A 22163-nucleotide genomic window follows, 5' to 3' on the forward strand; every position below is an offset into this window, starting at 1 on the left:
TTGTTACACCTCAGATCCTCTTAGGTGTTTCTGGAGGAGAGCCAGCCAGTGGGGAGATGGTCAAGGAAAGGCTAATAAGATGATGCAGGGGGGTTTTGAGGTGACGGACTGGCAGGCATGGCAGGATACTCTGATTCACCAATCACATCTGTCTCTACATTGTGGGTGAAGTTCTTTTTGTTGTTGGTTTGTCTTTTATTACAGCTTTGTCAATTTTTGTCATGCTCCGTTGTTTTGGTATTTCCTGTTTTATTTTGATAGCCTCACCCCTTGCGTTTATGTATTTTACTTCCTGTTCCTGTTTTCGTCAGAATCAACGAACGACATCCAATACAGACACATTAATTAACAAACACCCACCCCCCCGCCAAATACGAAATAAAACTCACAGGAAAAAAACACATTGTCAAGACAGAGACACTTATTCAGTTTTCTCTCTTTCAATTGTTTGGAGTTTTGCATTTGCAGCATTTAGAAGAAGAAGAAGAAGAAGAAGAAGAAGAAGAAGAAGAAGAAGAAGAAGTGGCGGCGGCGGAAGAAGCAGAAGAAGAAGAACGGCGCGGTGCATTGTGGGATATGTTATGAGCCATAATGGCGGAGAATGGACGAGCTCATTATTCAGGAGTTTTATCATGTTTACTTTTAATAATTCTGCTCCAAACGTGTTGGACTTTTGAGGAAGAATTAAAGTGGGATGAAAATGGTTACATTTTGTACTGTCCGTGCATGGGTAATGCAATCCTAGTAGCTCATACTCGTAAACAGACTTGCAATACTGCGCTAGTAGTGGGGAAACTATCTTCGTTTCCTGACCAAGTTCTTTATGATTTTATGTTTTGAATGCGAGTTCCAAGTGGTGAAATTATCAAGTTTTAACAACATAATGTCTACGCTGGCTGTAAATGAATTTGTCAGCGCAACAACCAGCTCTAATAGAAGTAGTAGTAGTAGTGGTAGTGGTAGTTACTACTAGTAGTATACTGTTGTCAGATTGTTGTCGTTGCCCCGTGCTTCAAACAAACTACCGTGTGATGACTTGTGTCCATCGTCAATACTCAGGTCGCTTTGGGAATCAAGCCGATCACTTCCTGGGCTCTTTAGCTTTTGCGAAGATGTTGAATCGGACGCTGGCAGTGCCGCCCTGGATAGTGTACCGTCATCACGCACCCCCGTACACCAATGTGAGTACAAGTATAAAAACAAAAGTAAAGTTTTGATCAAGGTTGTATTGAAGTGGACTTGTCGTTCCCAGGCAGAGCATGGACAGCTTTTCAGCTGCCATCCAGCGGAGCACCTGCATGCTGCTGAATGAAACGCTCTCGTATTTTGTTTTTCAGGTCCATGTTCCCTACAGTGAATTCTTTCGAGTGGAAGCCTTGTCAGCCTACCATCGTGTAGTAAGTTTGGAAGATTTCATGGAGAAGCTGGCTCCCAAACACTGGCCCGCGGGCCAGAGGAAGGCCTACTGCTTCGAGACGGCCGCACAACGAAGTGCAGACAAGAAATCCTGCCCGATGAAGGTGCGAATCCATGACAATTTTTATTCTAACTGACTTATAAAAGTATGAGTATTTCCTTATGCGTTTCTTTTCTTTTTCTATCTATTTATTTATGTGTGTATTCGTATGCAGAGTGTGCTGTATTTTATTTTCTAGCAGCCTTCCAACCGACACATAGGACAGACACCCCCTGTGAAAAATCCCTTCTTTTTTTTTTTCCAGGATGGGAATCCATTTGGTCCATTCTGGGACTACGTTGGTGTGAATTTTGACAAGTCTGTCCTGTTTGGTGGCATTTCTTTTGGTGCCTACCATCAACTTCAGTGGATGAAAAAGTAAGTAGCGCCGTGCAGCAGCTGTGTCTCAGAAGATGAGATTAGATTGAATTCAAATGATGCGCACAAGCGCATGATGTTGATAAATCAATGAAGAGCTCCCTGCAGTCATTCCAGGTGATGGTTGAGGGAAGCTCTTCACTGCAGGACTTCCCACTCCCTGCAGGTTTCCTCCCTCCGAGCACCCTGTGCTGGCCCTGCCTGGGGCTCCGGCCCAGTTCCCGGTGGTGGAAGACCACCTGGGCCTGCAGCGATACGTGCTGTGGTCAGATAATATGGTGAAGGAGGGAGAGGAGCACATCTCCAACCTGCTGCTCAGGCCTTATGTTGGCATTCATCTCAGGATTGGTATTGACTGGGTGAGATGTTTCACAATATCAGTGCAGCGACTCTCTCTCTCTCTCCCTTTGTCTCTCTTGCTCTCTCTCTCTCTCTCTCTCTCTCTCTCTCTCTCTCTCTCTCTCTCTCTCTCTCTCTCTCTCTCTGCTTCTTCATTTGAGATCATTCAGTTTTGTTTTTACACAGGACTACTGTTGGTTGCTTTACTTACAACTTATTCCAACCTTTTCCTCAATCAATATCTGTACTTGCAGCAAAATGCCTGCAAGATGCTGCAGAGCGGTGACACCGGACCCCACTTCATGGCCTCGCCTCAGTGTGTTGGCTACAACGCCCAGACAGCGTTGCCCCTCACCATGACCATGTGCCTGCCTGACCTGGCGGAGATCCGCCGAGCGCTGAAGCTGTGGGTGAAGAAGACTTCCGCTCGCTCCGTCTACATCGCCACTGATTCAGAGTCGCACAGCAAAGAGATCGAGAAGCTCTTTAAGGGCAAGGTGGGTTTGTCCAGTGTGTTTGAATATATAATAATAAAAATTATAATAATGATAATAATAATACATTTGATTTAAAAGTGCCTTTCAAAACTCTCAAGGACACTGTACAAAGAGAGGCAATAAAACAACAATTAAGCACACACAATTAATGATACAGGAAAAAAATAAAATCAATAATAAAGCGAGAAAGCAGGCAGTTAAAGCGAGTAGGCGATGGTGAACAGATGAGTTTTGAGTCTGGATTTAAAGGTCGGTAGAGAGTCACTGTTGCGTATGTCCGGTGGTAGTGAGTTCCAGAGTGTAAGCATCATCTATGTGAAATATGATCATTACAGATGTTGGAATGCTATGTGGATAAAATGTTTTGGGTTTGGTTTATGTTAGATCTTTTTTTTAATAAATGTTTTGGTTATTTTGGGACCCTAGCAGTTGAGCTGGGTTGTGGCTCCTTCACAAATTCCGATCAACAAGACATATTCATGCTTAAAGAGTGGGTAGTCTTTGAATTATGCAAGCTGCTCTCTCTGTCTTTGTAGTAGCTGGTACACAATAACTTCCAGAAGCAGGTAAAACATGTGGAGCCAGTTGCTTGATGTGACACTGATCTGATGAGTGCAGTGTGTGTTTGCTTTCAATGAGGAGGCTACAGAGGATATTTTGGCTAAGTACATCATGGAAATTATGCAATTTCAAGACAGATTGCAGTGCTGCGTCTTCCTGGAAGTTGGATGAGACAGTGGGAGCAATGTGGAGACATGTTTTTGAGGGTTTATTGTAACATAGCCGGCGTATTCATGAATTAGGTGTGATTAGTATCAGGATTGACAAAGCAAACCTGAGTCTGAATCCACAGTGTGGTGTGGAAGAGATGGATTTCTGTCTCTCTTCAGCCCAGAAGTATTCCTTGTAATTGTACTTCACTTTCTTTCCTCTCAGTTTTACAGATATTGCTCACATTTTTTTCAATGTCCAAAATGTACAAATACATTTGCTCATTACCACCTTTTAACCTGGTGTATTTGGGTCTGGTCCCGTCCTCTCAGGTGAAGGTTGTGAGTCTTCAGCCCGACTCGGCCCAGATGGACCTGTACGTGTTGGGTCGAGCCGACCACTTCATCGGCAACTGCGTGTCCTCTTTTTCTGCCTTTGTGAAAAGAGAACGAGACGTCGGCGGACTTTCCTCCTCCTTCTTTGGCATGGACAACCCGGGGAGAAAGAAGCGTACAGATGAACTGTGAGCACGGAAGTCGAGTTGGTCGAAGTCTAAATGTCATAAAAACTATGATATTTCTTTTGTTTTCTTTGAAAATGTTTTGTTTGTTTAGCTGCTCAGCAGTAATTCCAGTCATCCAGTACAACAGCAGTTTTTGCCTATTTTCCCTTCTTGATATTTGTCAGCTTTTCCTTTAGTCACGGCCTCACTGGTCTATATTCTGTGAACACTGAACACTATAATAACTGCACGACACAAAGGAGGTCTCTATACATTTTCTTGACGATACAATATTGTCAATGGAGCAACAGTGTGTCTTTTTTCTCTGTCACCTTTCATGTGTTTCTCGACCGCAGTGATCTGTCGCTCTGACCAAACTACTTGAAGGAAGAGAAAAGTGATGTTTATTCATAATGAACTAAATGCCTTAAAGCCTCTCTTGACCTCGATGGATTTCAAAGTCATCCTTATGAGCCTTTAATAGTAAAATTAATGGGGGGGTGGGGGGGAATCCACTTTAGTAAGTGGGGTTTGTTTATTTTGAAGTGAAGTGGTTTCTTTGATGATTTTACACAACAAAAATAAAGACTATTTTTTCAAGAACCTCTTTGGCTTTGAGGCTTTTACTGTTTCAATTGTAACTCACACAAACATCAACCTGTTTTTTTTTGTAATTCAATCAATATGATTTAAAAATAAATAAATAAATACATAAATACCTACAAAAAAAACCCCCAGGTTATCCATACCTTGAAAACCCGAAATTGGTGGAAATGTTCCCTAAGCCTGTGGGTGGCGCCCTGAGTCACTGCAACTCTGCCACTGCTGCGACTCCTGATGTCTCCAGGGAGCTGCCGTGTGATGCTATTACTGATGATTTGGCAGAAATTAAATTAAGGCGGGCCCAGTTTTAGATGAGAAATTGTCCCGTGGTAACAGCACAGCACTGTTTGCTGTGCCATGATCTGTTGCCATAATCGCATTATGAATGAGAATCTTGCCAGTTTTTTCCTCCTCCCCTTACCCCTCCTACTTCTTCTTCCTCACATTTGCTCTGGTGAGCGTTGCCACTTTTACATTTCACTGCACATCTTATGAGTACAGTGTCACAAATAAAGTTCTTGAATGTTGAGTCTATGATTCTATCTAGTTCACGGACCACTAGGAAACCAAAGACTTTTATTTTTTACGACCGGAAGTTGTCATATGCAGTATCCACAGCTTAGGTCACACTCAGTTCGACCAATCAATGGCGGGCCGTTCCTCATCGTTCAGTTCGATTTAGTTTACATTTTATAGACTCCCTGGGTGGACAGGACGCGCCTCGGTCACTTGTACAAGGTTGGCAAGGAAAAAGCAACAACTTTGTCACCAGTCGCTGATCTTGTCGAGGCTTCAGTGGATTGTCGCCCAGTTCTCCCGGCGCTCTCTAAATCCATGGAAGCTGCTCCGAGCAGGAAGACTCCAAATTCTGCCGCTTTCACCGCAGTCTTTGACTTCACATATGTAAGTGGGAAGTGTGTAACAACACCTCGACGTGCGCCCGCTTGAACGCCAGTGTGTTGTGTTGTTGCCTGCATCCAAAGTGACATATTTCTGTATTTCTAAAATGTCTACATCGACTTTGCTACCGCTGTTAGCCAGGTCATGCTAACAGACTTGTTCGGTTGCCACAGTGTTTGCCGTTGCTAGGCCGCTTTCCATTTATGACAAGCGTTGTGTGTGTTTGTGTGTGTCAGTTTATTGACACGGTCATTCAGCATAGACATTGACCAGCACGGCCTCACCACAAACCGAGCGGGCTCTGTCTGTAGCAGTCTGTACACAAACCGCTGCTAGCAGGCTGTAGGAAGCTGTAGGAAGCTGAGCAGTGGGGTTTGCTGCTGCTGTTGCCAAGTCCAGTTGGCCAAACTGCAGTGACAGTGCACTTTGGAGCGGTACGTTAGGCTGCAGCTCTAGTATCCAGTGTACAGTGGATACATGTGGAAGAAAAGGTGACGTTTGTGACTGGGGGAAAAAAAAAAAAAAAACAACGTTTCAATGGTCCCAAAATTCAAGTTAACGTGCGTCTGAAACATCGTCACGTAAACTCTCAAGAGGTTTTGTAGACAGCTTTACAATTGTGAAAGTTGGGGATGATAGATTATGGGATGGTGCACCACTAAAGGCTGGCGGTGAAAAAACAAAACAAAACAAAAAACCTGCAAATGGGTGCAATGGGCTACAAAGTTTTAGATTAGAGGTGTATTGCCATTTGTAGGAGTTCAAAACAGGTTAAAACAGGTACATTGGAATTCTTGTGCGTTTCCCTGAGTCAGTGTAAAGATAGTAGCCGTCTTTAAAAACACAGAACAAAGTGTCTGTACACTCCTAAATACATGATGCATATTTACATCAAACAAATTACAAAAGTTAAACTTGAAAAAGCCCATTAATGAAAAGCTAGAGAAGGTTTTGCAGTCTTTATTTTTTGTGTACGAATAACTTTAAATCCCATTGGTGTTTGCTAACAAAGTCTACGTGTGTCCCTCTCAGGTCTCGATGAGTCCCGTTTTGGTGCACTGCTTGTGAAGTTGTGTGGCTGCCAATCAGCAACATGTCCAAGAGCAAGAGCTCCGAGTCTGTGAAGGTGGTGGTCCGCTGTCGGCCAATGAATGGCAAGGAGCTGGCCGCCAAGTTTGAGCAGATGGTCTCTGTGGATGTCAAGTTGGGTCAGATCATCGTGAGGAACCCCCGGGAGGCTTCAGCCGGCGAACCGCCCAAGGTCTTCACCTTCGACTCGGTCTACGACTGCAACTCCAAACAAATAGATCTGTACGACGAGACCTTCAGGCCCCTGGTGGAGTCGGTTCTCTTCGGCTTCAACGGAACCATCTTCGCTTACGGGCAGACGGGAACGGGGAAAACCTACACGATGGAGGGCGTGAGGAAGGATCCGGAGCGCAGAGGGGTGATCCCCAACTCCTTTGAGCATATCTTCACCCACATATCCCACTCCCAGAACCAGCAGTACCTGGTCAGAGCGTCCTACCTGGAAATTTACCAGGAGGAGATCAGAGACCTGCTGTCCAAGGACCAGGCGCGACGCCTGGAGCTCCGGGAGAGGCCCGACAAAGGCGTGTACGTCAGCGACCTCTCCTCCTTTGTCACCAAGAGCGTGCAGGAGATCGAACACGTCATGTGCGTGGGCAACCAGAACCGCTCGGTGGGCGCCACCAACATGAACGAGCACAGCTCGCGCTCCCACGCCATCTTCGTCATCACGGTGGAGTGCAGCGAGGTGGGCGTGGACGGAGAGAACCACATCCGAGTGGGCAAACTCAACTTGGTGGACCTGGCTGGCAGCGAGAGGCAGGCCAAAACGGGCGCCCAGGGCGAGCGGCTGAAAGAAGCCACCAAGATCAACCTGTCGCTGTCCGCGCTGGGGAACGTCATCTCCGCCCTGGTGGACGGCAAGAGCAGCCACATCCCCTACAGAGACTCCAAGCTCACCAGGCTGCTGCAGGACTCGCTGGGGGGCAACGCCCGCACCGTCATGGTGGCCAACATCGGCCCGGCGTCCTACAACGTGGAGGAGACCTTGACCACGCTGCGCTACGCCAACCGGGCCAAGAACATCAAGAACAAGCCCAGGATCAACGAGGACCCCAAGGACGCCGTGCTGAGGGAGTTCCAGGAGGAGATCGCCAGGCTGAAGGCGCAGCTCCACAAGCGCTCGGGCAAGAAGAAGAAGAGGAGGCAGAGGAGGAGGGCCGGGGACGGCAGCGACAGAGACGAGGCGGACGAGGGAGAGACGGAGGACGACGACGAAGAGCGCGACGACTGGCGGGAGCAGCAGGAGAAGCTGGAGAAGGAGAGGAAGGCCATCATGGAGGACCACAGCCTGGTGGCCGAGGAGAAGCTGCGCCTGGCCAAGGAGAAGGAGAAGAAGATGGAGGACTTGAAGAGGGAGAAGGAAGCGGCTGAGATGCTGGCTTCCAAAATCAAGGTACGGTCATGAGTGTGGGACTCTGCTGCATTGCAACTGTACACTGCACAGCTGCAGTGCATGCAATGCAGCAATGTTAGCAGTTGTTTGGGGTAAACATCGACTGACAGCCAACTGATGGTGATTCAATCATTCTATGAAGTTATTTCTTTGTGTTTGTGGCTTTGAGATGGAAAAAGGTCTCTTTTAGCCAACTGAATGAGCATGATTGTTTTGTTGTTATAATTTGAGCAATTATAGGTTAGAATTAAATTAAACTAATAGCCTCTGTTTTAATGTTAAAACTTAGCGTAAAAAGAAAGCTGTTTGTTTTATTGGTTTAATTTGAAATATCTCTGTCAGCAAGTCAACTTCAAAGTCCTTGTCATTGCTTTGTCACCTTCCAGGCGATGGAGAGCAAACTCCTGGTCGGAGGGAAGAACATCGTGGATCACACCAACGAGCAGCAGCGGATGCTGCAGCAGAAACGGCAGGAAATCGCTGAACAGGTGTGAAAAACATTGAAAAAGCAAAACAACAGACGGCGGTCAGCAGAGTCAGAAGATTGAAATTCAATACAACATCAACGTCTTGAAGGCGCCGCCAGTCAGCAGGGATGCTGTTCTTTGTCTGTCGTCCTCAATGATGAGTGAAGTCCTCTCTCTGTCTGTGTGTGTGTGTGTGTGTGTGTGTGTGTGTGTGTGTGTGTGTGTGTGTGTGTGTGTGTGTGTGTGTGTGTGTGTGTGTGTGTGTGTGTGTGTGTGTGTCCTTTAGACCCGCAGGGAGCGAGAGATCCAGCAGCAGATGGAGTGTCGTGATGAAGAGACTCTGGAGCTGAAGGAGACCTACAGCTCTCTGCAGCAGGAGGTGGACATCAAAACCAAGAAGTTAAAAAAGGTGAGACGCTGCCCTAATATATAGAAACGTATTGTTACCAGTGGGTGAAATTCACTGTGCAGAAATTATCGAATTTATGCTTCTTACTTGATGTTAATTCAAGAATTAAATTCAGCATAAATAAATGAGCAACACGTCAGGAATTCATATAAAATGTAATGATTTTTTTTTTTAATGCTTTGCTTCTGGTTTCTGCCTCCTGCAGCTATTTGCCAAGCTGCAGGCGGTGAAGGCCGAGATCCACGACATCCAGGAGGCCCACATCAAGGACCGGCAGGAGCTGGAGCAGACCCAGAACGAGCTCACCAGGGACCTCAAGCTCAAGTAGGCAGCGCCGCCGGCAGGGACAATTCCACTTTCTCTGTGCAGTTGTGCACGACAGGAGTCGAGGAGATCCAGAATCTCCATCCACTTCCAGTCTGTCAACCTGCTTGAGTCTTCTCTTGTTCTCCTCTGTGTGTTCTCAGGCATCTCATCATTGAGAATTTCATTCCTTCAGAGGAGAAGAACAAAATCCTCAACAGGTCTTACTTTGACGAGGACGACGAGTACTGGAAGATGAAGCCCATCACTCGTCTGGAAGAGTGAGTTCCTCTCACCCACTCACCTCCTGTTAGTCTGCAGGGTTTTAAAGACCAATCAGCTGGTTTTCCCACACTGCACCTGTTCAGCTTCTCCATCAGCCTCCACCAGCTTCTCACTGCCACTCAGCTCCTGCTGCTGGTCCCAGGTCTGCTGTCTGGGGACTGAGTTCCAATGTTTTCTGTCATCAGGCCGAAGGAGAAGAGCAGCGAGAAGCAGAAGAACTGAATAAGAGTTAAAAAAATAAATGTGTGTGTGTGTGTGTGTGTGTGTGTGTGTGTGTGTGTGTGTGTGTGTGTGTGTGTGTGTGTGTGTGTGTGTGTGTGTGTGTGTGTGTGTTGCAGTGAGCAGCAGATGATGAGCAGGCCGGTGTCAGCGGTGGGCTACAGGAGACCCCTCAGCCATCACGCTCGCATGGCCATGATGCTGAGGCCCGACAGCAGATACAAAGTAACTCTGCCCTCCTCCTCGGTCACATGACCTCTGCCATACTGTCCATGAAGCCCTTCGCACCACTGTCAGGAAATCACAGCTGCATATTAATAATAATAAAAAAAAAAATATTTAGAGTGTTTAACAAACATAAAAGTGTCCAGATTCAGTTTGTAGCTTCCAACTCCAGAATAGGAGGTTCTGGTCTTGTGTGGTCCAGTCTGCATCTTTGACCATCTGATTGACTTCTCGTTGTTTTGTTTTAGGCTGAAAACGTCCTGATGCTGGATATGGACCTGCCGGACCGGACCACCAAGGAGTACCAGGAGCCCGTCATCGCTCCCAAGGTGGCGGCGGCGCTGAAAGACGCTCTGAGGGACGAGGACGAGATCGAGGTGGACGCTTCACATCTGGACCACAGCTTTGGACCCAGCGCTGCCACTCAGGCCAGCAGCACCAGCCTCAGGAAACCCAGCTCAAGGTACCAGCGACCAACTGTTAGGCTGGTGGGCCACAGTGGGTTCTAGAATGGGCCGGGGGGGGGTAGCGGAGCAGCAGATGGATGGAGTGTTCTGGTGGTGAGCCACCTCATAGGAGGAGACATGTTGCTGTAATGTCAATGAGAAATTAAGCAAAGTTGGTGCCGGATTAAAAAGCTTAACAGGCCGCATATGGCCCCCGGGCCTTAGTTTGCCCACGCCTGGACAAGAAGATCGATTCCATTCCTTCACTTGTCTTATTTACCTCTCTCTCTCTCTTTTTCTCTCTCCCTCTCTCTGTATCTCTCTCTCTCTCTCTCTCTTTTTCTCTGTCTCTCTCTATCTCTCTCTCTCTCTGTATGTCTCTCTCTCTCTCTGTCCCTCTCTCTCTCTCTCTTTTTCTCTGGCTCTCTCACTCTCTCTCTCCCTCTCTCTCTGCCCCGCCCCCCCCCCCCCCCCCACCCCCTCCAGTCGAGGTCGAGCAGACAGGAAGTCTGTAAGTCCAAGCTCCGCCTTCAGCCACTCCAGCTCCACCTCCTCCTCCTCCTCCCTGGTCTACCCTCGCTGCCGAGGCCTCGTGCCCAAGTGACGTCCTCCACTGCTGGCGTGGAACCATCAACCTCTGCTGCACCTCGACACTTTGACACAACGGCCCTGCCAGGTTGTGTTGCTCCCTCTTGAATGAATCCTGCGTCGGGGGGGGGGGGGAACTGATTTTTTTTTTTGTTTTTGTTGTTGTTTTTGTTGAGTTGGATGGACCTCGTCTTGCACAGTTCATGTCCAAACGGTTTTTGCAGTGGTGTCACTGCGAAAGGCTGCTATTGAAGTCCAGTTTATAGTGCTGTTTTCTGCAATATATTTTTTTCCCCGGCATATTGTATCATATCGCGTAGCCTCTGCCTGACTTCAGACAGATGTTGTATTGTAAATAGAGAAATTCTTATCCAACCACTAGGTGGCGGCCATACGTTTCCCTGTCATTGACTCACGTTGTCATTTTCTCCTTCATATTTTTCAACCTCTCCACATCACTTTGCTCCTACTGTCTCTGCGGTGCCGTCAATGTGTCAACAGTTGATAGGTTGGCAGCAGATCAGAGCTGCTGACCTTCACACCACCACCAAAGTTGTCAGTCATTTCACATCAACAACAGGCCTTCGATATTTTCTCAAACTGCTGGATTTCATAAAAATTTATTTAGATTTAGTATCAATAATTTCTCATCATTTTTTCTGTGAGGAATGGTTTGATATTTTGTGGAAAATCCTGTTTTTTGCTCAAATTGATGAATCAGGATCCAGAAGATGAGCCCAGACGTGACAGTTTAGTGCAGTCCAGTGGAGCCGCTGCGTTGTCGGTGGTTTCTGGCTTCCAGGTCGACCGCGTGAATGTTCCTCTCACTCTGCAGCTCCCTCTCAAACTCTGATATCGTGCACATCATCAGGAGCCTGCTAACAAATCAAACGGCTCCTTTAATTAACGGTGCAGCACTGCAGCACCGTGACTGTGATGGACTGTTGTGGTTGCTTGTGTGTACTGCACCATTCGTCCACTCTGTAGTTTGCCGACTGTGATTCAAGTCCCAAACTGTTCTGCCAAGTGTGTGTGTGTGTGTGTGTGGGTGACGAGGTTCTACACACTTGGTGTTGCTGTGTTGAAGCTGGTTGCAGATCAGCAGGCAGCTTCAACCCCGCTGTTCTAATTAACTGTGCAGCGCCCCCCACTGGTTGCTTGGTGCTCTGCCTCCGAAATCCATCAGGGTCTCACGGTGCCGTCACCAGCTGCTGCTGCTGCTGCTGCTGCCATTTGAATGATCAACACATCACACACAATCACCTTCTGTCGTCTGAATCAGCGTTTTCTCAACTGGTGGCTTGTGAACCCACTTTTGGGCCGTGATGCTGTTTTGATTGGGTCGCTGCTTCGTGGGCGATTCGGTGCAATCGTTTCAATCAGTTCTTTTCCAGACAGGATTAAAAGTGGTCTTAAGTTTGGTTTGGGTTTTTTTGTATAATAATTTTTCATGATGAGGACGACAGTGATGATGGTGCTGAGACTCCGTCCCCAGTTGAGAAGCACTGGTCTAAATCATGGTGGCAGTTCCAGTTTGGGTCAATTTGAGGATTTTTCTTTGTTCTTAAGGGACAGAGAGAGAGGGAGGGAGAGAGAGAGAGAGAGGAGGAGCTGGGCTCTTCTCTCTGGGGGCGGGGGCGGGGGCGCGGGGGGGAGTTGTGGCTAAACCTGGCCCACTGCTGGTGGATTAGACCAGAGTTCAGATTAGAGTAGACTAGAGATTCCTCGCCATTTGTACAAATTGAAACCGGTACGTTCAGAACCCGACTGAGGACTTCCTGCACACAGAATTCCCACTGGTTTGCTGCGATGAAGCTGAAGCCAGTGCATGTAGTGACGGTTTATTCAGTAGTTATTCAGTCATAGTTGAACACTTTGGGCATGAGATTTGACTCCTCGAGGTTGAGGAGGCTGATGTTTCGACTCTGCATCTCACACAGACGCCAACATCCTGCATCTGGGCATCTGATCAGCTCTCTAATGAGAAGCCTGACTCTTCTGTTGCTGCTATTGTGTCGGCTCAGCTCACCCGCTGTCAGTTTCTCCTGGTGCGACAGCTCATGGAAAATGTTGTTGAAGTTGTGAGTTTGGGCCATCAAGCTGAAAGTTCAGCTTAGTTGTTACTAACATTTGAAATGTATTTGCAGTTTGACTCTAACCTGCATACTTAATAATAATATATTAAGATATCTATCATAATAAAAACAAAAATAGACATGTTAGATCGCCTTCTGTTGGTTTAGCAGAGTAATTAAAATGTGCAGAACAGGGGAATAAAAATCTCATCACTTAATATCTTTAATTGCTTTAAATATGTATGTAGATATAAACTGTTATTGTTTGTCTTTTCAAATAGAATATTTTATTTTTGGAGCTTTGTAATTTTATGTCAAATGTTATTTTCTATCACTTGCACGCTTTGTATTCATTTTCACTAGAGCGCAGGTGTAGTGTCAGAGGAAAAGCTTCTTTTATTTTGGAGGCCGATGTGCACGGATGAACTGTTCTACACTGGACTTCAAACAGGCCCCTGATGTGGGGGTGGAGCTGGAAGATTCCACTGCTGTTCAGCTGCAGCAGGACCTCACAGTGGAGAGGAAGTGGCTCAGTGTCTTCACGCAGTCCTGCTGTGTCGTCCTGCTGGATACACACTACTCCCTGTTCAAGATGATGGAGGCCAACTTAGTGCTGACTGTCTATGACACATTTAGCCTTTTGGAATATTAAAAACCTACATTTCTATTGAGTTGGGATGCTTTTTGTGGTTTTTATTCTTGAGACGTAGTTGCATTTGATCCAAACTAAGAGATCCAAACGCCACCAACAGCTGAAATTCAATGGCTTTGACAATCACTGTTATTTCTTTGCTTTTGGTTTGTCTTTCTTTTGTAGTTTTTTTTTTTTTTTTTTTTTTGCAAAGAAAGACAAATGAAAGAAAATTGATTCATATTTGCATTGAATGTGAGAAATGCACATTTCTAGCAGAAAATAAAGCTTTCCTGATGAAGCTTCCTCCTCTCTGAAAACATCAGATCTATAGGAGGAAACAATCCTATTTATCTTGCAGATGTTCGCTGTGGTCTTGCTGAAGATCATTTTTGAGTGTAGAGGACTTCAACCATGGAGCTGTCCATCTCTACCTGGTTGAGCCCTAACCTCAGATATACTCAATGAGACAGCACCCGACTGACTAGGGGGCGCTGTCCAGTTGGTTGCGGCTGTTTACTGGTGACTGCTGGGCCTCCGTGGTGGCCTCACTGGTCCTGGAGCTCAAGACATGACAATCTGCAGTTGGCTGCGTGTTTTTCTATCATGAACTTTAATGACATCAATCAATAATACGTTTCGATTTCTTAAGAACAATATGCGAGTCAATCTCACCCAAAATTCATCGTCCAAACACTCTCATTTTCATTTCTGTACACAGCAGAGAATCACAAAAGCACAACGAGCAAACATTAATGACACACACGGTATTGACAGCAGTCCCAGAACATACAGGGACCATCAGAAGTTGCAGTTTATTGAATTATTATTATTATTGTTGTTGTTTATTCTTGTTATTGTTGATAGACTGGATCTGGAACTTGGCCGTCATTGGACCCAGTCGACCAAAAGTTCAAGCATGTTGATGTCGTTGCCTTTGTTTCTAAGAATGTTGACCAATAAGCTTGAGAGGAGGGGCGGGACCAAAAGTCAACAATTAGAGTGCAAATTATCATTTCAACATAACTGCCTAAAATATACACTGAGAGTTTGATGAGTGTTTTCAAACGGTGGGCGTCATGAATGCACAACATTGTTGTGGCATTACGAAAATCACGTGGGACTATTTTAGAAATGGTTCACCCGACTGTCATGAAACTCACAATCCACATTAATACCCAAAACACACCCCAAAGATTTCATTCAAATTTACCAGAAGGGGGCACTATTTTTTTTTTTTTTTTTTTTTTTTTAAAGGAGCAGAATATTATTATAAAACTATGACTAAAAATCAAAGGCCTTCCTCAGAAACTTGCAAAACTTGCAATGCCTTGTGCAGCACTTGCAGTGTCAGCTGTGCAGTGTGAGTGCTTTCAACGCACTGAAAGAAAGGGAGCGACAAAGGGCTGCTTGTTAAGGATACAGTGCATTTCATTTGTATCAGTTGCCTCCTCCTCGATCCTTTATACTACACTGTGATAACCAGTCACCCTGTGTCTAGCACTTCACAACGTGTTACTGTGTTAAAATATTTGAATTCATACTGCAGTACAAAGAATATGTGTTCGGTTGACCAAGCTAAATATTTTGTCGGGTTATTAGAAGTTGCGTAACCTTTTTGCAGATGCACACACGTCTCAATCGCTGCAGTGGTGAATCCAGGAGAAGCACAACAAGCTGTTTCTGACTTGAAATATTAACATGAGTGGACCACACACACAACAATCATCTCCTCCTTTACAGTTAAGCCCGCACAAGTTGAGTTTTGGCACAGAGGGACGATGAGTTTTGGTACGACAGCAGCAAACGGTACAAAGGAATCATGTCACACACAACACTCTAAACTTGGAGAAAACACCAACAGCGCCCCCTGCAGTCTGAGATGATGGCGCCTGGCCTCGGGTCGGGTCGGCAGCTCGTCGGGACTGAAATGATCTGTTGGACTTGGACCCTTAGTTAGACCCACCTCAGTCACTGGCTGTGTCCAGCACACCTCTGGTGATGTGGCAGAAGTACTGGTGGCTGGGTGGAGCTGGGCGGAGCTGGGCGGAGCTCTGAGGAACACGCTTGTGTCACGCCAGCCTCCTGAAGCTGAAAAGCTGCTCGGGCTCAGTGTGTGAAGCCAGTTGATTGGCTGTTGCCTGCTTTCCCAGTGCCGCTCCGATTCCTTCATCAACTGCTGGACAGTTGAGCGCCGTCATTCCTTTAGTTACACTGATTTAGAGCAAAACTGGGAGTGTGTGAGCCGAGGGAGAGCCCAGTTTCCTTTAAGGGACTGTGAGAGAACCGCTCAGCGCCACCCTGAAGGTCCTGATGCGCCGGCCAGGAGGCCGAGGACGTGCACACCTAGTGCGAGGCAAATAGGTGTTTAAAATTTGCTAAGCAAATCAATGTTGCTGCTTTTTCTTTGACACCGAAGGAGGAACAATGGAGTCGACTACATTTTTTTTTAAAAAAAGCTAATTTCTCACCTTGCAAATTGGCTGCTGGTGTGCGAGGACCTTGAGGCCTATTTAATTTAATGGCATTTCAGCACCACCACCACCACCACCACCTCTGGCCATTTCCCAGAGACACACTTTATCATACACTTGATTCCCAAACATTACGCCGTCTTTCTTTTAGAGTGCAAAGACATTGATGAAGTCCAGAAGGGTTGGAGGGTGGAGGAGGTGGAGGAGGTGGAGGAGGCAGAAGGTGGCAACGATGATTGGAGGCCGTGGAGAGAAAGACAGAGTCTTGTGGTCGGGGCGGGGGGACGGGGGGGGGTTCCATGAGCCTGGTCGTGGTGTTCAACTCCCGTAGTTGCAGCCCAGGAGCTCATTTCTCTCTGTAGAACAGCAGGTACATCTTGAGCGGCTCTGGCAGCGGCAGCGACAGTATCCTCTCCCTCAGGATGTTGACGGCCGGCTGGGGTCGCAGCAGCTCTCCGGTCTCCCTCTCCTCCTCCTCCTCCTCATCCTCCTCCTCCGGCTGCTCCTCCTCTCGCTCCTCCTCCTCCACCACCGTCTCGTCCTCCTCCACCACCCCCACCCTCCTCCCTGCTCCTCCTCTGGCTCTCCTGCTGGCCCTGGCTGGCCGCCGGGCCTCCTTCTCTCCCGCCTCCTCGTCCTGCCGGCTCCTGCCACCGCCGCCGCCGCCCTGGTTGTTGTTGGTGTCGGGCGGGTTGGACCCAATGCCGGTGCTGGCCACCACCTGGCGAGTGGCCAGCACCAGGGCGTTGCAGTGGCGGCGGTGGACACGGCGGCGCTTGAAGCGCGGGCCGTACTTGTGCAGGCCGGCCACCGCCAGGCCTCGGCCCACGCTGAAGGAGGAGCCGCGCAAACGCAACTGGCTGGCGCCCCCGTCTGTCGTCACCTGCAGGGTGTGGCGGATGCAAATACGGGATAGTTCTTGTAATGTCCGTACCTCGTATTTGGCTGCAGGGAGAAGAAGGGACAAGAACAAGAGTGGTGAGAACAAATCAAGGAAAGAAAGACAACAGCAGGCAAACAACAAGCAGCCTACAGGTTGCTTCCCCTAGAGGTCCAGAGTGGAACAGCAGGCAAACAACAAGCAGCCTACAGGTTGCTTCCCCTAGAGGTCCAGAGTGGAACAGCAGGCAAACAACAACCAGCCTACAGGTTGCTTCCCCTAGAGGTCCAGAGTGGAACAGCAGGCAAACAACAAGCAGCCTACAGGTTGCTTCCCCTAGAGGTCCAGAGTGGAACAGCAGGCAAACAACAACCAGCCTACAGGTTACTTCCCCTAGAGGTCCAGAGTGGAACAGCAGGCAAACAACAATCAGCCTACAGGTTGCTTCCCCTAGAGGTCCAGTGTGGAACATTTGGAGATTTTGAAGAAGACACCCAGCAACACCCAGTGGTTACATTTCAGATTGCAGCGTCTTTCACTCTCCCTCCCTCTCCTGAGCTGCCAGTGAACTACGGTGGCCCTCACACCCAAACCTGGACACCTCGTCAACCTTCTTCTTGGTGGGTTTATTTGAGGACGCCCCCTAGTGTTCACCTGAATACCAAACGCTCTGCGTCCACACCGGGCTTCCTTAGAAATACGCTGGTGCAAGGTGGAAACTAACTGGGAGCACTGGGACCCTGAGAAGTCTTCTAAGGGGAGGAAAAGCTAATTATTTTTATTGTACTGCGCTTATACACTTTTATTCACGTATTTATTTATGTTGAGCTTTTACCAATAGAAAAATAATCAAATCCAGCCAAATATGTATTATTATATATACATATTAGGTGCAGAGAAACTGGTTTTATTGTGGTTTTCCTCCTGGCTGATTTGTAAAGACAGACTGGAAGTGGGACTCACGCAGTGGGACGTTCTTGGGTTTGCAGTTGGTGCTGTGTTTGGGTTGCACCAGAGGAGCGAAGGACACTGAGATGATCTTCCTGGTCTCCCAGGAGTTTGGTCCCGTACGAGTGATCTTGGTCAACTGCACACAAACAGAAGGATGGAAAAAAAATAAAAAATAAATCAAAGTCTATATATGTCACTGTCAATGTAGAGCACTGTCTTAGAGACGTTTCTGTGTGTGGTTTCTAATGTGGTCCTACTTATATTATATCTTCTCAGCTATGGGGGGGTGAATTGCCCGTCAGTTGGTTGTTTTGCTCTTTTTCTACATTTATGCATTTTTATTTCATCTGAGAACAAAAATTCATTAAATTACATTGAAATGGATTTTAGTTTTTTAGTCTTGAATGACAGAGACGGTCCTCATCTGCCATTGTTGAACAATACACACTTTGCAACTGAATGCAAATCCTGGTCTTCACTGATTAAACGAATTGAAGTAAAGTTAAATAAGCCAGAGTTTTCTTCATTGAGCAGGAAAGTCACCGACCTTTTCTTCCAGGGGCATGACGAGGATGCCCCCCACCTTCAGCAGGTTCTTCATGTAGTCCTCGTGCTCCTTCTGCACGCCGGCGCCGCAGTAGACCCGGTCGTACTGGCGGCTCTCAGGTGGAATCTCCAGGCAGTTGCCAGCAACAAACGACGGCTCACAGAACTCAAACCTGAAGAGAAACACCAGAGCAACATGTATATGGATATACAGTGTATATATTAACGCATGTGGAATATATCCCTCAACAATAACAAGCACTTACCTGTCAAAGCTGTCGCTGGTTTTGATGAATGACTCCAGTTTCTGGTAGGCATAATCAATGACATCAGAGTGCAGCTCGATGCCATGATTCACTCCAAACGGTCCTGGAAAGTTGACACATAGAAATCAGCAAGTTCAAGTTCAGTCACATCTGGGTTGATTTGGCTTTGCTGTTATTAATAACAGAGGAGAGAATAGTGTAAGGTGCATACGTCATACAACAAAAGAGGAGGCAGCTGAGCCGCCACCACTGAAAAACCACACAACTGCTGCAGTTATATAACTTCACATTTGTAATACTTTACTTGCGATACGCACCCAGTATGAGGCCCACCATGGTGCTCAGGTAGCCGGTGCCGCTACCCAGGTTGAGGAAGGACAGGCCAGGGTGAAGGTCCAAAGCCTCCATCACTTCAGAGTAGATGCACGGAGCAGACAGGTGGATGTTTCCATGGCGCCACGCCAAGTCCTAGAGAGCGCAGTTACACACGTCAACCACTAGTTCCACACCGCTGAGACGATCATGACATGGTGGATTATAGGCAGGGGCAAAGACTTTCTTCTGGTGAGACACTTTAACCCCTCATTATTGTTATGAAGATTTCATGTCATCGGCAAACTGAAAAGAATATCTGCACAGAAAAGTGCAACATTCAAAGAAAGTGCACAAATATAGAAAAATAGAGAGCTGAGAGAATAAAGAAAACCAAAATCAACTGCTGCAACATCCAGCTGAACTCTATTTCTTTCCCTTCTAATGTTCAATCATCAAACACATTGAGGCTTTCTTTGAACGTTGATACAGAACAACATGACTTCAATTGATCACAGTCCAATATTTTACAGAGGAGAAATGAAACACGGCAGTACTTCCTATTTGTTCTTGCTTGACATGTTAGAGAAATGAACCCTCTGGAATGCTGGGTTAGGGTGAGGGTGAGGGTTAGGGTTAGGGTTAGGGTTAGGCCGTCCCTCTCTTAGTGTGAGGTGAGGTGAGCCTTGTTTTTACAGAAAATATCAATTAACCTCGATAATATTTGTTTTGTACATGTTGTGTATGTGCTTTCCAAAAAAAGTTTGGGATCTATTGTGACGTTGTTTCATACACTTTATTAAATTTCCATTCGCTGCAAAATTAATTTAATTTCAAAATGTTTTTCGAGCAGCACTTAACACCATGAATCTTGTTTTAGTTCAATCTATTGGGATTAAAGCCATGAAGAAGAATCCATTCTCTCTCTACTGTTGTTGTTACTCCCTGCTGGTCATCCTCTCCCAAAGACAGGACGTGATCAGATAAATGAAGATGATGTTCTGATACAGTGCAGCTCTCCTTGCTCACCTTGTAGGCGTTGTCTCTGTAGTCATCCAGGTAATAGTCAGCGCGGTCGATGGCGCGAAAGGCCTGCTCCACCAGGTCCGAGCGGATGTAGTAGGCCTCCTTCAGGTTGTCGATCAGGTCGTCGTTGTCCTCGCCTGCACTCACTGCTCCGCCCATCCTGGCTGGAGGCAGACACACCGGGGTTCACATTCACTCAGGACAACCTACCAGTCCATCATCGTCACGCAACCTGCACTCCATCACTCGCATGTGTGAACTGAAGCAAACGCTATGATTTGACGGCAGCCTCCTGCAAACACACATTTGTTGTGTTTTCATTCAATGATGAATGAGTGAAACGTTTGATCTTTGCCAGGCAGATGCACTCTGCAATGGCCATTGTGTAATCATTGGGCTACTTACGGGAATAAAAAGGTTAACAAATATCACATACAGTGTATAAATACGCACTGCACTACTAAAAATGGTTCCTCATAGTCTGCAAAATGTTCCGGTTTCAGCCGCGTGTTACACTGCATCTCTGTGTCTTGCTCCATGCATGCATAGGCATGCTTCCTTTTTCCATGGAAACCAAGTAAAAGTATAAATTAGAGTATAATGTAAAGTATAATGGGAGCGTCCTTCCACTTTCACTGCACATCCAGTATGAGCATGTGACAAATAAAGTTCTTCAATCTTGAATCTTGAATTTTGGAAAACTTTTGAAATGTTAAGGTGTGCAAATGTAAAGTTTTGGACGTTTTTTTTAAAGGTGGAATCAAAACCTAAGAAGCACCGCGGCAAATGTAGTGGCAACTTCAGCCTTAAGGTCAAAGGTCAACTTTGTCCTAGAGATGTGGGGCCACTTGCTTTGTCATCAGGATCCCTCAAGAAGCGCCCACGCCAAATTTGTAGGCTTCTAGCACGTGAGGAACCCCGAGACACACATACACACACATGAATCTTGAATTTTGGAAAACTGTTTAAATGTTAAGGTGTGCAAATGTAAAGTTTTGGACATGTGGACTTTACTGATAAGATTTTCTTTTGAAATCACTATTGAACTGGCGGTCGTCTATACTGACCAAAATCCAAATCCAACACCAGAAATCCCCCAAAGTTTTGTTTTTTTTGGTTTAAATGCTGTATTACACTTGACGATTCTGTGATTTGAGGTCTTTGTTGTTCCTCATCTCCAAATTACAAAACATCAAAAAGTAAAAGGGCTTCTTGAAGCCTTTAGAGCACAATAAGTAGGTGTAAAACTGTTGTTGGAGGTGATGGAGGTGGGGGTTGGGGGTGATGGAGCAGCTGCAGAGGACAAGGAAGGAAGGAAGGAAGGGAGACCAAATGCAGGCAGTAAAAGAACAAAGGCAGCGGTGTGTATTGGAGCAGCCTGGCTGAGCTCTGCGGCCGGGACACCAACAACCACGACCGAGGAGAAAAACACTGCCGTGTTTCCCACTGAAGCCACACAACTGCGTTTTAATAGACGTAGAATCATCGCTGACTGTTTATTTACACTTCTCACACATGGCCACAAGAGGGAACTGGAAGACAGAGTGTCGTTTAAAAAAAAATAAAAAATAATAATAATAATAAAAAAAATTTAGTTTATCGGAACAGGGAGACGCACTTAACGCCGACAGAACTCGCTGAATACGCACACGTACAGTAGAAATCTGAGTCGATCTCCCGTTTCACTCTACGGCCTTTACGTCTGAGAACTGCACGTGAACACCGCGCAGAAGGCGAGCTTCCCTCCGCTATCTGCTCCTGGTCGCCGTTTGCGCCACTCGGGTGATCCGATTCCGAGTAATCCGCTAAATTTAAGCTTTACGGTTCGACACACGGCCCGGTGGACCGCTGTTTAGCCACGGAGCGGCTTCAAAAAGGGGACGTTGACGCTACAAAAGAGGCGCACTGTAGTTTTAGACAAAGATCCAGCTGGCGCTGTGGGGCCGAACTGAATACAAGCATCAAACCTTCCGACCGGAAGCCGAACAAATGTCCGGTTCTGACCTCAGTAGACCTCCGGTTCTGGTCCTCTCGGCCGCTCTGCTCCTGTCGTCCAGCCTGTTCGCCTGCAGCCGAACCGAACCGAACCAAACCAAAACCAGGCAGTCAGTCACAAATGCACCACTTGCTAGATGTAAACATTCGACCAGCTGACGTCGTGACGTCACACGTAATACAAGGCCCGTCAC

At 46.8% G+C, this 22163-nt stretch overlaps 3 protein-coding genes across 4 annotated transcripts; 2 read left to right on the top strand and 1 right to left on the bottom strand.

Moving 5' to 3' along the window:
* Positions 1-260: 260 nt before the first annotated feature.
* Positions 261-4486, top strand: pofut1 (protein O-fucosyltransferase 1). The gene is made up of 7 exons (XM_076045894.1): positions 261-730; positions 1060-1181; positions 1338-1520; positions 1722-1834; positions 2001-2193; positions 2428-2670; positions 3714-4486. Exons 1-7 carry the CDS (start codon positions 592-594, stop codon positions 3906-3908), a joined length of 1188 nt encoding a protein of 395 aa, XP_075902009.1. The 5' UTR covers positions 261-591; the 3' UTR covers positions 3909-4486.
* Positions 4487-5099: 613 nt separating this feature from the next.
* Positions 5100-11432, top strand: kif3b (kinesin family member 3B). The gene is made up of 9 exons (XM_076045831.1): positions 5100-5389; positions 6419-7871; positions 8258-8359; positions 8625-8747; positions 8953-9071; positions 9215-9331; positions 9674-9779; positions 10028-10242; positions 10712-11432. Exons 2-9 carry the CDS (start codon positions 6480-6482, stop codon positions 10827-10829), a joined length of 2292 nt encoding a protein of 763 aa, XP_075901946.1. The 5' UTR covers positions 5100-5389; positions 6419-6479; the 3' UTR covers positions 10830-11432.
* Positions 11433-14115: 2683 nt separating this feature from the next.
* Positions 14116-22150, bottom strand: pcmtd2b (protein-L-isoaspartate (D-aspartate) O-methyltransferase domain containing 2b). Of its 2 annotated transcripts, none has more exons than XM_076045837.1 (7): positions 21989-22150; positions 19978-20138; positions 18954-19104; positions 18637-18739; positions 18372-18543; positions 17837-17960; positions 14116-16938 (listed from the first exon to the last, which is right to left on the bottom strand). In XM_076045837.1, the coding sequence occupies exons 2-7, from the start codon at positions 20131-20133 to the stop codon at positions 16340-16342; spliced, it is 1305 nt and encodes a 434-aa protein (XP_075901952.1). In that variant the 5' UTR covers positions 20134-20138; positions 21989-22150; the 3' UTR covers positions 14116-16339. The 2 variants fall into 2 exon arrangements, with proteins under 2 accessions (XP_075901952.1, XP_075901951.1); XM_076045836.1 differs by having other exon boundaries at positions 21979-22150.
* Positions 22151-22163: the final 13 nt, after the last annotated feature.

This window comes from Nelusetta ayraudi, unplaced genomic scaffold, assembly GCF_046127955.1.
Source record: "Nelusetta ayraudi isolate G7.1 ecotype Tasmania unplaced genomic scaffold, CSIRO-AGI_Nayr_v1 ptg000088l, whole genome shotgun sequence".
Taxonomy (NCBI): domain Eukaryota; kingdom Metazoa; phylum Chordata; class Actinopteri; order Tetraodontiformes; family Monacanthidae; genus Nelusetta; species Nelusetta ayraudi.